The 16,645-nt window shown below is 42.8% G+C and overlaps 1 protein-coding gene and 10 non-coding genes across 14 annotated transcripts in view; all 11 read left to right on the top strand.

Annotated features, from left to right (window-relative positions):
• Positions 1-987: 987 nt before the first annotated feature.
• On the top strand, positions 988-1,061 carry trnan-guu (transfer RNA asparagine (anticodon GUU)). Its single transcript has one exon. It is a non-coding gene; the product is annotated as a tRNA-Asn (tRNA).
• A 794-nt stretch (positions 1,062-1,855) lies between these two features.
• On the top strand, positions 1,856-1,928 carry trnak-cuu (transfer RNA lysine (anticodon CUU)). Its single transcript has one exon. It is a non-coding gene; the product is annotated as a tRNA-Lys (tRNA).
• A 131-nt stretch (positions 1,929-2,059) lies between these two features.
• trnan-guu (transfer RNA asparagine (anticodon GUU)) lies at positions 2,060-2,133 on the top strand. Its single transcript has one exon. It is a non-coding gene; the product is annotated as a tRNA-Asn (tRNA).
• Positions 2,134-2,927: 794 nt separating this feature from the next.
• On the top strand, positions 2,928-3,000 carry trnak-cuu (transfer RNA lysine (anticodon CUU)). The gene has a single exon. It is a non-coding gene; the product is annotated as a tRNA-Lys (tRNA).
• Positions 3,001-3,998: 998 nt separating this feature from the next.
• On the top strand, positions 3,999-4,071 carry trnak-cuu (transfer RNA lysine (anticodon CUU)). The gene has a single exon. It is a non-coding gene; the product is annotated as a tRNA-Lys (tRNA).
• A 131-nt stretch (positions 4,072-4,202) lies between these two features.
• On the top strand, positions 4,203-4,276 carry trnan-guu (transfer RNA asparagine (anticodon GUU)). The gene has a single exon. It is a non-coding gene; the product is annotated as a tRNA-Asn (tRNA).
• A 793-nt stretch (positions 4,277-5,069) lies between these two features.
• On the top strand, positions 5,070-5,142 carry trnak-cuu (transfer RNA lysine (anticodon CUU)). The gene has a single exon. It is a non-coding gene; the product is annotated as a tRNA-Lys (tRNA).
• Positions 5,143-5,273: 131 nt separating this feature from the next.
• On the top strand, positions 5,274-5,347 carry trnan-guu (transfer RNA asparagine (anticodon GUU)). Its single transcript has one exon. It is a non-coding gene; the product is annotated as a tRNA-Asn (tRNA).
• A 665-nt stretch (positions 5,348-6,012) lies between these two features.
• On the top strand, positions 6,013-6,085 carry trnak-cuu (transfer RNA lysine (anticodon CUU)). The gene has a single exon. It is a non-coding gene; the product is annotated as a tRNA-Lys (tRNA).
• A 130-nt stretch (positions 6,086-6,215) lies between these two features.
• Positions 6,216-6,289, top strand: trnan-guu (transfer RNA asparagine (anticodon GUU)). The gene has a single exon. It is a non-coding gene; the product is annotated as a tRNA-Asn (tRNA).
• A 5,525-nt stretch (positions 6,290-11,814) lies between these two features.
• The window catches only part of LOC113047075 (uncharacterized), a 60,809-nt gene continuing 55,978 nt past the window's right edge, over positions 11,815-16,645 (top strand). For 3 of the 4 annotated variants that reach the window (XM_026208336.1, XM_026208335.1, XM_026208337.1), the window contains exons 1-4: positions 11,815-11,869; positions 15,103-15,204; positions 15,475-15,510; positions 15,686-15,950. In XM_026208336.1, the coding sequence (XP_026064121.1) occupies positions 11,845-11,869; positions 15,103-15,204; positions 15,475-15,510; positions 15,686-15,950 (428 nt within the window). In that variant the 5' untranslated portion in view covers positions 11,815-11,844. Of the gene's footprint in view, positions 11,870-14,790; positions 14,814-15,102; positions 15,205-15,474; positions 15,511-15,685; positions 15,951-16,645 lie in introns of those variants that run through there. The other variant, XM_026208338.1, reaches the window with a different exon arrangement.

Genomic DNA, 16,645 nt, shown 5'->3' with positions numbered 1-16,645 from the left:
CTCGGCAAGCACGGACTTTAGCACGCGTGCCGCTGACGCAGCGTCTGTAGCCCCTTTTCAGAGTCAACAGCTTTTGCGAGTCATCTTGTGTCAAAATAAGACAAAGGGTGCTGAGTGATTGTTTGTGTCAGCTCAAGTTTGCTGTGGAGAGTTTGTGTTTTGTTTTCCTTGTGGTGGAGGCCTGTGTGGTCCAGGGAGGTCCCTGCTCAAAATTCCCTCTAGGACCGCCACAAAATGCCACCAAATTGCTTCTCCAATCATATGCCTGTCGGAGTTTGCCAAACTGTATTCACACAGCGAGACAGGAACTCCATACCTGGACACCTTTTATGAGTTGGCTGAACTAATAGCCCTTTTCAGGCTGTTGAACCAGAGCTCTGCTCGTTCAATCTGTATTCCCCAGCAACAGGCATGGCTAAAAACAAACATAGAAGACTCTATGGCTAGTGTGGCCCAAACTCTGTCCTGGAGGGCCCTGTCAGGTAGAGTTTCACTCCAGCCAGCTCCATCAGACGTGCCTGGAAGCTTCCGGTCTCTGTGGTGAGACCGGGTTAGCAGCTTAAGTTGAGTTTCTTTGTGCTTGGAGCCAAGCTCGTCAGACCAAGCAACCTCCAGAATCGAGGTGGGACGCCCCTGCTCTAAGCCTACCGCTAGGCTTAACCCCAACCTTACCCGCGAGATGTTTTGTCAAGCCTCTGCGAAAAGCGAGGCTCTGTTTGCTCATAAAATGTTTGGCAGTTCTCAAAAAGACCGTCAGCCCTTGGGAAAGTGACTGCAGCTGCCCCGGCTAGCTCAGTCGGTAGAGCATGAGACTCTTAGTCCTCAGGGTCGTGGGGTTCAAGCCCCACGTTGGGCGTTCCTTTTGGCTCTCTCTCGCCCCTCCCAATGGGTGTAATTCTCTTGAATTAAGTTTGCTGACGCAGGACTAGTGTCGCGCCCAGCGTCAAATTCTTTTGTGACTGTTACCCACAAGAGCTTACACTACCAGTCTCTGTGGCGCAATAGGCTAGCGCGTTCGGCTGTTAACCGAAAGGATGGTGGTTCGAGCCCACCCAGGGACGAAGCAAGCTTTTCGCAGCAATGTCGGCAAGCACGGACTTTAGCATGCTTGTCCGCTGACGCAGCGTCTGTAGCCCCTTTTCAGAGTCAACAGCTTTTGCGAGTCATCTTGTGTCAAAATAAGACAAAGGGTGCTGAGTGATTGTTTGTGTCAGCTCAAGTTTGCTGTGGAGAGTTCGTGTTTTGTTTTCCTTGTGGTGGAGGCCTGTGTGGTCCAGGGAGGTCCTGCTCAAAATTCCCTCTAGGACCGCCACAAAATGCCACCAAATTGCTTCTCCAATCATATGCTGTTGGAGTTTGCAAACTGTATTCACACAGCGAGACAGAACTCCATACCTGGAACCTTTTATGAGTTGGCTGAACTAATAGCCTTTCAGGGCTGTTGAACCAGAGCTCTGCTCGTTCAATCTGTATTCCCCAGCAACAGGCATGGCTACAACAAACATAGAAGACTCTATGGCTAGTGTGGCCAAACTCTGTCCTGGAGGGCCCTGTCAGGTAGAGTTTCACTCCAGCCAGCTCCATCAGACGTGCCTGGAAGCTTCCGGTCTCTGTGGTGAGACCGGGTTCAGCAGCTTAAGTTGAGTTTCTTTGTGCTTGGAGCCAAGCTCGTCAGACCAAGCAACCTCCAGAATCGAGGTGGGACGCCCCTGCTCTAAGCCTACCGCTAGGCTTAACCCCAACCTTACCCGCGAGATGTTTTGTCAAGCCTCTGCGAAAAGCGAGGCTCTGTTTGCTCATAAAATGTTTGGCAGTTCTCAAAACAGACGTCAGCCTTGGGAAAGTGACTGCAGCTGCCCGGCTAGCTCAGTCGGTAGAGCATGAGACTCTTAATCTCAGGGTCGTGGGTTCGAGCCCCACGTTGGGCGTGCCTTTTGGCTCTCTCTCGCCCCTCCCAATGGGTGTAATTCTCTTGAATTAAGTTTGCTGACGCAGGACTAGTGTCGCGCCCAGCGTCAAATTCTTTTGTGACTGTTACCCACAAGAGCTTACACTACCAGTCTCTGTGGCGCAATAGGCTAGCGCGTTCGGCTGTTAACCGAAAGGATGGTGGTTCGAGCCCACCCAGGGACGAAGCAAGCTTTTCGCAGCAATGTCGGCAAGCACGGACTTTAGCATGCTTGTCCGCTGACGCAGCGTCTGTAGCCCCTTTTCAGAGTCAACAGCTTTTGCGAGTCATCTTGTGTCAAAATAAGACAAAGGGTGCTGAGTGATTGTTTGTGTCAGCTCAAGTTTGCTGTGGAGAGTTCGTGTTTTGTTTTCCTTGTGGTGGAGGCCTGTGTGGTCCAGGGAGGTCCTGCTCAAAATTCCCTCTAGGACCGCCACAAAAATGCCACCAAATTGCTTCTCCAATCATATGCTGTCGGAGTTTGCAAACTGTATTCACACAGCGAGACAGAACTCCATACCTGGAACCTTTTATGAGTTGGCTGAACTAATAGCCTTTCAGGCTGTTGAACCAGAGCTCTGCTCGTTCAATCTGTATTCCCCAGCAACAGGCATGGCTAAAACAAACATAGAAGACTCTATGGCTAGTGTGGCCAAACTCTGTCCTGGAGGGCCCTGTCAGGTAGAGTTTCACTCCAGCCAGCTCCATCAGACGTGCCTGGAAGCTTCCGGTCTCTGTGGTGAGACCGGGTTCAGCAGCTTAAGTTGAGTTTCTTTGTGCTTGGAGCCAAGCTCGTCAGACCAAGCAACCTCCAGAATCGAGGTGGGACGCCCCTGCTCTAAGCCTACCGCTAGGCTTAACCCCAACCTTACCCGCGAGATGTTTTGTCAAGCCTCTGCGAAAAGCGAGGCTCTGTTTGCTCATAAAATGTTTGGCAGTTCTCAAAACAGACTTCAGCCTTGGGAAAGTGACTGCCGCTGCCCGGCTAGCTCAGTCGGTAGAGCATGAGACTCTTAATCTCAGGGTCGTGGGTTCGAGCCCCACGTTGGGCGTGCCTTTTGGCTCTCTCTCGCCCCTCCCAATGGGTGTAATTCTCTTGAATTAAGTTTGCTGACGCAGGACTAGTGTCGCGCCCAGCGTCAAATTCTTTTGTGACTGTTACCCACAAGAGCTTACAATACCAGTCTCTGTGGCAATATAGGCTAGCGCGTTCGGCTGTTAACCGAAAGGATGGTGGTTTGAGCCCAACCAGGGACGAAGCAAGCTTTTCGAAGCATTGTCGGCAAGCACGGACTTTAGCACGCTTGTCCGCTGACGCAGCGTCTGTAGCCCCTTTTCAGAGTCAACAGCTTTTGCGAGTCATCTTGTGTCAAAATAAGACAAAGGGTGCTGAGTGATTGTTTGTGTCAGCTCAAGTTTGCTGTGGAGAGTTCGTGTTTTGTTTTCCTTGTGGTGGAGGCCTGTGTGGTCCAGGGAGGTCCTGCTCAAAATTCCCTCTAGGACCGCCACAAAATGCCACCAAATTGCTTCTCCAATCATATGCTGTCGGAGTTTGCAAACTGTATTCACACAGCGAGACAGAACTCCATACCTGGAACCTTTTATGAGTTGGCTGAACTAATAGCCTTTCAGGCTGTTGAACCAGAGCTCTGCTCGTTCAATCTGTATTCCCCAGCAACAGGCATGGCTAAAACAAACATAGAAGACTCTATGGCTAGTGTGGCCAAACTCTGTCCTGGAGGGCCCTGTCAGGTAGAGTTTCACTCCAGCCAGCTCCATCAGACGTGCCTGGAAGCTTCCGGTCTCTGTGGTGAGACCGGGTTCAGCAGCTTAAGTTGAGTTTCTTTGTGCTTGGAGCCAAGCTCGTCAGACCAAGCAACCTCCAGAATCGAGGTGGGACGCCCCTGCTCTAAGCCTACCGCTAGGCTTAACCCCAACCTTACCCGCGAGATGTTTTGTCAAGCCTCTGCGAAAAGCGAGGCTCTGTTTGCTCATAAAATGTTTGGCAGTTCTCAAAACAGACGTCAGCCTTGGGAAAGTGACTGCCGCTGCCCGGCTAGCTCAGTCGGTAGAGCATGAGACTCTTAATCTCAGGGTCGTGGGTTCGAGCCCCACGTTGGGTGTTCCTTTTGGCTCTCTCTCGCCCCTCCCAATGGGTGTAATTCTCTTGAATTAAGTTTGCTGACGCAGGACTAGTGTCGCGCCCAGCGTCAAATTCTTTTGTGACTGTTACCCACAAGAGCTTACACTACCAGTCTCTGTGGCGCAATAGGCTAGCGCGTTCGGCTGTTAACCGAAAGGATGGTCGTTCGAGCCCACCCAGGGACGAAGCAAGCTTTTCGCAGCAATGTCGGCAAGCACGGACTTTAGCATGCTTGTCCGCTGACGCAGCGTCTGTAGCCCCTTTTCAGAGTCAACAGCTTTTGCGAGTCATCTTGTGTCAAAATAAGACAAAGGGTGCTGAGTGATTGTTTGTGTCAGCTCAAGTTTGCTGTGGAGAGTTCGTGTTTTGTTTTCCTTGTGGTGGAGGCCTGTGTGGTCCAGGGAGGTCCTGCTCAAAATTCCCTCTAGGACCGCCACAAAATGCCACCAAATTGCTTCTCCAATCATATGCTGTCGGAGTTTGCAAACTGTATTCACACAGCGAGACAGAACTCCATACCTGGAACCTTTTATGAGTTGGCTGAACTAATAGCCTTTCAGGCTGTTGAACCAGAGCTCTGCTCGTTCAATCTGTATTCCCCAGCAACAGGCATGGCTAAAACAAACATAGAAGACTCTATGGCTAGTGTGGCCAAACTCTGTCCTGGAGGGCCCTGTCAGGTAGAGTTTCACTCCAGCCAGCTCCATCAGACGTGCCTGGAAGCTTCCGGTCTCTGTGGTGAGACCGGGTTCAGCAGCTTAAGTTGAGTTTCTTTGTGCTTGGAGCCAAGCTCGTCAGACCAAGCAACCTCCAGAAACGAGGTGGGACGCCCCTGCTCTAAGCCTACCGCTAGGCTTAACCCCAACCTTACCCGCGAGATGTTTTGTCAAGCCTCTGCGAAAAGCGAGGCTCTGTTTGCTCATAAAATGTTTGGCAGTTCTCAAAACAGACGTCAGCCTTGGGAAAGTGACTGCCGCTGCCCGGCTAGCTCAGTCGGTAGAGCATGAGACTCTTAATCTCAGGGTCGTGGGTTCGAGCCCCACGTTGGGCGTTCCTTTTGGCTCTCTCTCGCCCCTCCCAATGGGTGTAATTCTCTTGAATTAAGTTTGCTGACGCAGGACTAGTGTCGCGCCCAGCGTCAAATTCTTTTGTGACTGTTACCCACAAGACCTTACACTACCAGTCTCTGTGGCGCAATAGGCTAGCGCGTTCGGCTGTTAACCGAAAGGATGGTGGTTCGAGCCCACCCAGGGACGAAGCAAGCTTTTCGCAGCAATGTCGGCAAGCACGGACTTTAGCATGCTTGTCCGCTGACGCAGCGTCTGTAGCCCCTTTTCAGAGTCAACAGCTTTTGCGAGTCATCTTGTGTCAAAATAAGACAAAGGGTGCTGAGTGATTGTTTGTGTCAGCTCAAGTTTGCTGTGGAGAGTTCGTGTTTTGTTTTCCTTGTGGAACTCCATACCTGGAACCTTTGATGAATTGGCTGAACTAATAGCCTTTCAGGCTGTTGAACCAGAGCTCTGCTCATTCAATCTGTATTCCCCAGCAACAGGCATGGCTAAAACAAACATAGAAGACTCTATGCCTAGTGTGGCCAAACTCTGTCCTGGAGGGCCCTGTCAGGTAGAGTTTCACTCCAGCCAGCTCCATCAGACGTGCCTGGAAGTTTCCGGTCTCTGTGGTGAGACCGGGTTCAGCAGCTTAAGTTGAGTTTCTTTGTGCTTGGAGCCAAGCTCGTCAGACCAAGGAACCTCCAGGATCGAGGTGGGACGCCCCTGCTCTAAGCCTACCGCTAGGCTTAACCCCAACCTTACACGCGAGATGTTTTGTCAAGCCTCTGCGAAAATCGAGGCTCTGTTTGCTCATAAAATGTTTGCCAGTTCTCAAAACAGTCATCAGCCTTGGGAAAGTGACTTCCGCTGCCCGGCTAGCTCAGTCGGTAGAGCATGAGACTCTTAATCTCACGGTCGTGGGTTCGAGCCCCACGTTAGGCGTGCCTTTTGGCTCTCTCTCGCCCCTCCCAATGGGTGTAATTCTCTTGAATTAAGTTTGCTGACGCAGGACTAGTGTCGCGCCCAGCGTCAAATTCTTTTGTGACTGTTACCCACAAACCTTACACTACTAGTCTCTGTGGTGCAATAGGCTAGCGCGTTTGGCTGTTAACCGAAAGGATGGTGGTTCGAGCCCACCCAGGGACAAAGGAAGCTTTTCGCAGCAATGTCGGCAAGCACAGACTTTAGCACGCTTGTCCGCTGACGCAGCGTCTGTAGCCCCTTTTCAGAGTCAACAGCTTTGCGAGTCATCTTGTGTCAAAATAAGACAAAGGGTGCTGAGTGATTGTTTGTGTCAGCTCAAGTTTGCTGTGGAGAGTTTGTGTTTTGCTTTCCTTGTGGTGGAGGCCTGTGTGGTCCAGGGAGGTCCTGCTCAAAATTCCCTCTAGAACCGCCACCTAATGCCACCAAATTGCTTCTCCAATCATATGCTGTCGGAGTTTGCAAACTGTATTCACACAGCGAGACAGAACTCCATACCTGGAACCTTTGATGAGTTGGCTGAACTGTTGGACAAGAGCTCTGCTCGTTCAATCTGTATTCACCAGCAACAGGCATGCCTAAAACAAACAGAGAAGAGTCTAAGCCAGGGGTGTCCAAACTCTGTCCTGGAGGGCCCCTGTCAGAACTTTTACTGACGGAAAATGGTGATTTACAGCATTAAGTAACAATTCAATTCTCCCATTCAGACGTATAGGAAAATAGGGAAAACATTTTTAAAAAATAATTTATTGCAAACATACACTTCCTAAAACATTACTTCGGAGGGTAAAGGCATAAAAATCCCTTTCTTTTTTTCTCCAAATTTTCTCCTATTTTTCTCTCATCTTTTCCTCTTTTTCTCCTTCCATTTCTTCCCCCTCCTTAACAGACTATTGTTCCCCAGCTTACTTCCAACCTCATCAAAACACTACAGACTGTTGATGAGATGAAAAAACACAAGTCAGCTAAATCGCTAAAATAACCGCGGTGCGATCAAGGGCAGAACCTTCTCCAGAACCAGCTTTTGATTTTGAACAATTTGTAAATTCTCAATGGTTAGGTGAGTTGTCAGAACCATGTCTATTCTCAATTTTTTTAACAGTTTGTAAATTCTCAACAGACCGGTGAGGGAGCAGGTACCCAGCCACACCACACAATTGCCTTGCAATGGGTCTCACACATAGTGAAATATAATCACTTGTAAGAGAGGGTGGTGATGTGGTTGGATACACCGTAGTACCACAAGCTCGATTCGATGTTTCTGAAATCTGCATGCTTATAAATTTAAGGGAAATGTCTTCTACAGATCTACCAGATTACACTGTGGCATTTTCCAAATTACTAGGTGGAGATTGTAGTTTAATTAACATCACTTTGAGCGGTCCTAGCCTGTCAGATGTTCAGATGTTAATACATTCAGCTAGCAACAATTACAGTGTCAATCTCTTCATCAGTGATCTTGAAAAATTAATGCAGAGCAACTCAGATGTGCAGTTTGAGTGTTTAAATTTAAAAGTGTCTATAGCAAGAAGTAAACAAGGTGGCGCTCGATGAAAAATAAGGGCTCTAGCCCATGATCAAGTGATTGGTAAGAACAGACATAATTTTTTCATCCCCTCAAACATTGCTGAGGAAAACAATCTTTGTTTTGCAATCTGCTTAGCACACTTTCTTTACCCTCAGAAACCACACACAGAATTAGAGTCTGTAGCGTCAGCATTGCAGAAGTCTGCTGGATACACTGATCAAAATATCACTTAATGATATGAATTAGTTTAAACATGTTGAATATTAAAATGGTAGTCTTCTATAGAACGAATACAGGGATGTTGGAGAAATATACAAACACAGATGTACCACATCCTAAAACTGTGTTTTTGTACCTCCACAACAATTATTATTTTATGATTAAAAGTCTGAAGGGGTTCATTGGCACACCATATGTGTGTGTGAGTTTTATCAAGAGTTTACCGCTCGGCGAGATCACAGATGCTGATACGATACACTTGCGATGTTTGCAACGGTTCGGAATGTCAGCTTTACCCCAAAAAACAAAACCCTGCGGTAACTGTTTGCGGTACTGCAGGTCAGACTATTGTTTTTAGATGCATAAAAAGCCATCTCTAGGTCAGAAATTTGCACAGTGCGATGTTACCAAATATTGCAGTTAATGTAATCGACGTTACCATGTCAGCGACACCAACCCCAAGCCACACAAATGTCCTGCAGATTGTTGTGTTCACTGGTGAGGGTTTGTTTACCGATGGTGTTCAACGTTTTATTCAGCCAGTTATGGTGAAGGAGCAGAATAGTCGCTGCATTTAGTTTTATTTTGAAACCCATTATTAAAAAATTTGTATATGCCATCACATTTGATTGCGAAGAATTTGTGGCTAAAGGTTCTTATTGTGTGGATCGTCTAACTAAGAAATTCAGACAGCCTTGTCATAATAATTACAAATACATTGCACATAATGCATCCAGATTTGACAATTTCATTCCTTTGGTATACTTCACTAAAATGGGGATACCTCCTGAAAATAACAATGCAAGGCTGTTGTCTAATCCATAAGTACGATGATGCATTCAAACAAAGATTTATCGACGGTTCCAGTTGTATACACATGCATATACCGTGTCTAGCCAACACACCTGCTGCTTTTAATCTGACCAACTCTGTGAAGGGATATTTCCCACATCAAATGGGGAGTCATCTCATTTATCATCAGTAAAATAACTGATGAATCATTGTTATCATTGTTATATGTTATCTGTTTTTGATGCAGAAAATCTAGTTCATGCATTCATGACCTCTAGACTGGACTACTGTAATGCACTTCTAGGTGGTTGTCCTGCTTCGTCAATAAACAAGCTACAGGTAGTCCAAAATGCAGCAGCTAGAGTCCTTACGAGGTCAAGAAAATATGATCATATTACCCCAATTTTACAGTCTCTGCACTGGCTACCTATTAAGTTCCGTATCAGTTACAAATTATCATTACTTACCTATAAGGCCCTAAATGGTTTTGCTCCTGCGTACCTAACTAGCCTTCTACCACACTACAACCCATCACGCACCCTAAGGTCACAAAACGCTGGACTTTTGGTCGTTCCTAGGATAGCAAAGTCCACTAAAGGAGGTAGAGCTTTCTCACATTTGGCTCCCAAACTCTGGAATAGCCTTCCTGATAATGTTCGGGGTTCAGACACAGTCTCTCTGTTTAAATCTAGATTAAAAACACATCTCTTTCGCCAAGCATTCGAATAATGTATCTTTTATTTGTGAGTGTAGTTGCATCTGATCAAAGGTGCATTTTTATTCATTAGCTTGGGTTAAACTAATTTTACTTTGTTGGATCAGCAGCTATGCTAATGATGTCTGTATTTTGTTTCTATGTTTCGCCACGGGATTCACATCCCGTGGTAACTAGGATTTACACAAGCTTCAGTCTGGATCCAGAACACCTGAGAAGAGATGATGCTGACCCTCAGAGGACCTCAGATGATGCTAACCCTGAATCAACAAACAGAACTAACAATTATTGCTAAATGTGTGACTGCATCATATAATAACTTAATTAATAATATTGATAGTTCATCGTCTAGCTGACTACGTCTTGTATTATTATTATTATTTTTACTTTTTCTAAAATCATGTCAAATGTGCACAAACTACTAGCTACTACTAAATATTGTAGAAAAACATTATTTTCTGTAAAGTTGCTTTGTAATAATTTGTTTTGTAAAATGTGCTATACAAATAAAATTGAATTGAATTGAATTGAAAAAAATGTGTTGAAAATGACTCATACGAATGCCCATACCCAGCCAAAGAGTTTTATGGATATACAACTATGTCGAACAAAGATCTTATAACCCCAATGATTTAAATCCATTATTGAAGGTGCCTTATGGCCTTCTCAAAAGACAGTTTGATGACAAGATTGAAATTTTACAGTATGCATACAATCTTCATACCGAGATTCAGTGGGAAAGTAGCTGGACCTGTGCCAAACAATCTAATGCTGACGTGATTGCGTTCATGTCCTCCTACAAACATCCTGAGAGATTGAAACCTCACAAAACGTTGTATGGTGGTATAACAAATTCATTCAAGTTGTATCACAAGGCAGCGGAAGGCGAGGTCATACGGTATGTGGATTTCACAAGTCTCTATCCATTTTCCCAGGCTACAAAGTGTCTTATAATCTTATAAAATAATCTTAATCTTCAAAATTATTATGGATTTGTCAAGGCCCCGGTGCTACCACCTTGAAAGTTGCTTCACCCTGTACTACCCTACCGTGTGAACAAAAAAACTGACTTTCCCACTCTGTAGGTTGTGTGCAGAACAGCAGAACCAGACACCACCGTGTATGCATACAGATGAGGAAAGAGCCATCAGAGGATGTTGGGTAAGCATAGAAGTGCCAAAAGCTATTGAGAGGGGCTATGTTGTAGCAAATCTGGATTAGGTCTGGCATTTTCCCCAACAATCAGATACACTGTTCTGTGATTGTTAAAACATTTTTACAGTTCAAACAGGAGAGTTCATGTTGACTGATGCAGACAAAGAATCCTATATCAGAGATTACTTTGAGAAAGAGGAATTGTGGACAATATTGAACCGAACCCGATGCGTAGATCGATAATGAAATTGGTCTTAAACTTGCTCTGGGGGCGGTTCTGCCTTCGTGAGGGGTTGCCTACAACCAAAATACTTAAAGATCCAGAACTATTTGTATGACACATTTTTACCGCGGAGTGCAACATCAGACATTTCTCATTTGTGTCAGACACTACTGCAATTGTTCAGTGGTCTTACCCAGATCGGAAAGCTTCCCAGACTTGCGATGTCAATGTCTTTATTGGTTCTTTTACAACGACCCATGCTCGTTTAGAACTACGAGCTTATGGATAGGCTGGGTGATAGATTGCTTTATTGTGATAAAAATATAAAAAGATTTAACTTTGTTTGCCAATTACAGAAAATACTGAGGCCGGCGACACACTGGTTGCGTGGCGCAAGCGTCTCAGCTGCGTGGCGTGTCTGTTTTTAATTCGGCTCCCATGTTAACAGATTAGAGATGGCAGACTGCTTGCGTGAGCCGTCCAGAAAAAGCGTGCATGATAGAAATAGAACCAACGCCTATTTTTACCACGACACGCGCGCGTTGGAAGCATTTCCAGGCAAAATATAATAGGAAAATATGTTTATATCTCATTTTGTACACAAATACATATTAATTCATGACATTTTGATATTTGAAAGTCTGTAGGTTGACATAAATTCAGATATAAATGTAATTAAAAATAAATAAATAAATAACTATCGATTTTCAAATATTGCACCTGTCAAACATAGTCTATTTTGCCGTCAATACTGTTGACGGTGTCCTATCAGTAGGTGTGTAAAAAAAAAAAGTTTATATTGTTCTCATGAAGACAAGAGCCTGGTTTTTCGGCAGCCTCCCTCTATGTCACCTACAGTAGCAGCAGCGCGCCAGCGCCGCGTGCAGGCACGCTTCTGGTGTGTAAAGACACAGAAAACGCAAAGCAAGACACCACGCTTCTGGCACGCAGCCGAGACGCCACGAATCCAGTGTGTCACCGGCCTGAGAATGTTATTGCTTCGTTGGACCAAACGTGCTCCATGAGATGTCGTTCAGTGGACCCTTACCTTTCTAACTAAACCGGGATTTACAGCTGTGGATGTGTTTATGACTCGTTATTACGACGGATCTGGTATGTACTGCGTTTCCATTGATCATGTTTTTATGTGTATTGCTTACACAAATGTAATAAATACAGTCTTTATAAGATTTCCATTGAAAAACAGCGAACTGTCGTCGATGCTTGAGGCTTAGATCTTTATAATGATCAGGGCTTGACATTAACACCCGCCAAATGCGGGTGGATTTTGCTCTTGGCGGGTAACACAGTGACTCCAACTAGCCACTTTGGCGGGTTGAATAATTGCCAGTGTGTGAGTTGGAGGCTAAGTATAGATATATTTTCACTAGCAAACACTCTGACTGGGCGCTTCAGGGTTTCACTCTCCGTCAAGCGATCTGTGATATTTCTCAGTTCATCTCAAACACACACAGAGACCGAGAGAGTGAGTGAATTGACTCGCTACATTTAAACAATATTTTTTGTTGTATTTTCCTGTTTTGATTTCAGCAAATCAGATCACGCGAACACACAAAACCTGATTAATATTCATGAATCCAGCTGCTCATTAATCCTTAGTAATCCTTAAGTGTGTTTTATAGTTCTTATTAGAATCTGTATCAATATTATCCTACCAGTATTTTGTTAGGTTTTTCCCCAATTTTTAATTTATTTTTTGTCAGAAACACTGAATGACAGAAAAAACAACCACCTCTCAAGTTAAAATGTTCAGTTAAAAATGACTAATATGCATTCAAACATGGTTAACAAATTTACTTCTAATTACTTAGGTTATATGAAATAATACTTGATTATTATAAAGCTTGACTGACTGATGTTAAGTGTATTTTAAAAACAATTGTGCCATTTTACAAATATTATATATAATATTGTTAAAATGGCGCAGTTTTTTAAAATACACTTTTAAAACTTTTAACAAAAATATTTACTAGCCAATGGCAATTCAATTGCCAAGGTGTCCATAGAGGGTTGCAACCTAACCAGTAGTCATTATTAGGGCCTGAGCACAAAAATGACAACCTGAAATGATGAGAGGAACATTCCCCTCAAATTTTAATGAAGATAAAAGCAACTTTGTCCGAACTATGGCATGCATTTTTCGTGAGGTTTTCGAGACTGACCTACTTTCCATTACAACTTGTACCAAAGAATTTCTCAGTGTGGTTCAATGAATTAATTCTGAGGCCGGGTTCACACCGCAAGTTTCAGCAGAGCAGAAGCAGCGCGTTAGCAGCAGGTAGGCAGAGCAGAAGCAGCGCGCGCCTATTTTGCTTTCACACCGGCAGCGGAGGCAGCGCGCAACTGAACAGCGGGTTTTGGTCAGAGTGCTCGCATTGCTTTATTTCCACTTAAAATACATTAAAATAAAAAGACTTGGCAAGAAGCTTTTTTAATTAATAATTTAATTGTTACTTTTGTTGGATCTTTGTTTTGCTGTCTTTGTTTTCCGTGCAGTACGTGTTGTTGATAGAAGAAAGGCCATCGCGCTATATTTGTTATTAAGCAGACTAAAAAGACCCAGACTTTGGGTTCATCCCATTAACCGACGTAGGAGAGAACATGGTGCATATTACCATCTTGTCACTGGGTTTGTTTGCAATCAAATTTACCAAAAAACACCCTGAAAACCAATTTAATAAACGGTTTTAAATTATGTGTATTGTAAATGGTTCACAGCCTTGACTTCCTGCTCATCTTGAAATCAGCATTTACTTGTTTATTATATATGCATGTATCACCTGCTTTTGTTATTTGTGTGCTTATGTGTAATTTAGAAATAGTAAATAAATGGTTCCAATTGAATCAATTTTGAATCAAATATTGAGTTGTTTGCTCGTGTGCCAGCGAAAGCGTCAAAAACACTGTAAAATTAATTACCATCTGCAATAAGAGCCGCTGCAACTTCATCCCATGCTTTTTCCTTCTCCTGCAAGTCTTTATAAAGTACATTGTGTGGATCATAAAGAACTTGCTATTTCTCAACTTCCACGATGAGACGAGAGTCGTCCATTATTGTCTTTCCAGGTGCACTCTGAAGACCACCGCCTGTGACACCACGTGCTGTTGTTTATGATTGTCAGCACGACATCCGTTCTTCTGCCAATACATAGGCCTAGTTAAAAGAATAGGACAACTACTAATAATAAATAAATCTCCAAGGCTAAGCTAGCAATATAAATTATTTAAAGTTGTTTTTGTATTTCGGCAAAAAAGTCTATTTTTGGATAGAACTGTAAGTTAAGTGAATCAAAATCACTCTCACAGACCTTTTCCTGGATTGTGCCCAGCAGGTGGAATGACCTCCCAATCTCAATTCGTACAGCTGAGTCTTTACTCATTTTCAAGAAACATCTAAAGACTCATCTTTTTCGCCAGCACTTAACCAACTAATATTAGCACTTTTCCTTCTTTTCATTTATTAAAAAATAAATAAATAAAACCTGGCTATGCGTTCTGTACTAGACTAACAGAGACTTGTCATGGCACTTGTATACTGTTGTTGTTCTCTTGTTGACCTGACTGCTTCTATTGTTCTCATTTGTAAGTCGCTTTGGATAAAAGCGTCTGCTAAATTATTAAATGTAAATGTAATGTAAATGCTAAGCAGACATTTGTAAGCAAGTAAGATTTGTGGCAGATTAATGAAAGTGAAGTTTGGACATGTATGTTAAGACATAATGATGTCCTGGCTGCTCTCAAACCCCAAGACGCCAATCATAGTGTGCTTCCTCATATGTTCGTGCTCTTCTGAATAAACACTTTAGGAACATTTACATTTACATTTACATTTATATTCATGTTTTTTTGAACATGCTTCCTAAGCAAATGACTCAAAGAAAACTTGTTGTGAATAAGAAAAACAAATGACATGAACTCCTATTGTGACAATTCACATTTTAATAAGAGGTTTACATCATCTAGAAACAGACGGTGTTTGTGTGCTTTCAGGTTCCTTGGTGGAGTTTGATATTGTTGTTAACACCTAATATTCAATGTAAGCATGTCAACATGAAATTCATTCTTTGACTTGATTTGTCAGCCAAAATAAATAATGTGCCATTTTAATAGCACTGACATTTTGAAATCATAAATCACTGAAGTTACAGATTATCAGTATTTTCACTGAAACATTTTTGTTGCTAAAATGTTTAAGAAAATAATAATTTATATTTTATTTATGTATTTGTGTGTGTGTGTGTAAACAAATTTGAAAGAAAGAAAAGTGGGAGGAGAACTAGGTTCATGTGACTCTGATGTAACTTGAACTAATATATTTCTCCCAGGAACAACATTTGTTCAAAGCTCCTCAAAGAAAAGCAGAAAGAATCTTGAATCGCCTGAAATGAACATGAGAGTTTTCTACAAGAGTCTGTTGTCTTTACTGGGTAAGTAAAACATACAATCATATCTCATATCTTAATGACCTACAGTCTGTTTTCAGCTTCATCTTTCAGACAGAGAAACACTTAATAAACACAGAAGACCCTAAATTATACTTGAATGTGTTGTTGTTCATGTTATCTAAACACCCTGAAACAAAATCATTTTACTTGAGAAGCTAAATTATATAAGATACTAATACGTGTTTTTATATGCTCATAAAAACTATCCATTTAAGTTGCTAAATAAAGAGAATCATTGTTTCTCATTCCAAGGCTTTTTCTCCGTTCAGATGAAAGCAGAAACAGAAGGTGAGATTCTGTGAATTAAAAACTACTACATCTTTTGTAAGAGAGTATGTACTGCTGTGAAATATTTTCAGACACATGATGAAAACCAATTAACTTAAGAAGCCAAGCAGGGCTATACATGATTGTAATGAAGAATTGTAATAGTAAGTATGGTTTTCTCTTGAACATATTCCAGTGAACGTTGCAAGTTGGGGAACAGCCGTTCAGTCGAAAACATTTAACAACTTTGGTGCCCAAAACGCTGTGGATGGGTCAAACGACGTCTGTTCTGGTACAAAAAAAATAAATAACCCCTGGTGGAAGCTGGATCTGAAGAAGACGTACACTGTGAACAGAGTGACCATCACTAACAGAATCTGTCAAAGAGGGAACTGTGAAAACTGGATAAACGGGGCAGTGATTCGGATTGGAAACGATTCTTCAGTTTTTGGCAACCCAGTGTGAGTCTCTCTGATATATTCTTAAATGGAGATTTTGGGAAGTTGGTATCTTCATGCAAACATATGTGTGTGTGTTTAATGTACTGATTATTTGCAGGTGTTAAGTAGGGTTGGGTATCAAAAACCGATTCCATTTTAGAACCGGTTCCAAATTTCCAAGAACTGGGTATTCGATAAGACGCCTCCATTTAAATTCTGCTTAACGATTCCTGCATTCCCATTCTATTTGATTAAAAACGACGATGCAGCGCACATGAATCGCAAGAGTGTGCACAGAGAGCCGCGGTCACGCTGTGGGTTCCGCTCTGTGTATTTCAGCTGTAGAAAAGGTTGTTCCGAGCCAAAACTGACGACTTTCATATTTGTCGACCAATATGCAGAAAACTACATCAGTATATCATCATAAACACAGCCGTTTTTGTCTTACGAGACTTATGAGAAACTTATGAGAAAGAAAACACACATGTACAGTATTTTTGCTATATTTATACTATGCAAACTTTTAATTAATTTCTCTACCTGAAATTTTGTTTAGTTGTATTTATTTATGATATTGATTAGTTTGTTCCTATCATTACTGAATGTTTACTTGTCTGTAACACTTTAATATTTGAAATTTATATTAATATAGTTTTATTTATGTTTTTGCTATGGTATTTTTTTTTTTTTAAAGCACAGGCAAAATTACCAAAAAA

Source organism: Carassius auratus, chromosome 28 (assembly GCF_003368295.1).
Source record: "Carassius auratus strain Wakin chromosome 28, ASM336829v1, whole genome shotgun sequence".
NCBI classification, from domain to species: Eukaryota; Metazoa; Chordata; class Actinopteri; order Cypriniformes; family Cyprinidae; genus Carassius; species Carassius auratus.
This window is presented reverse-complemented; position numbering and strand designations above follow the sequence as displayed.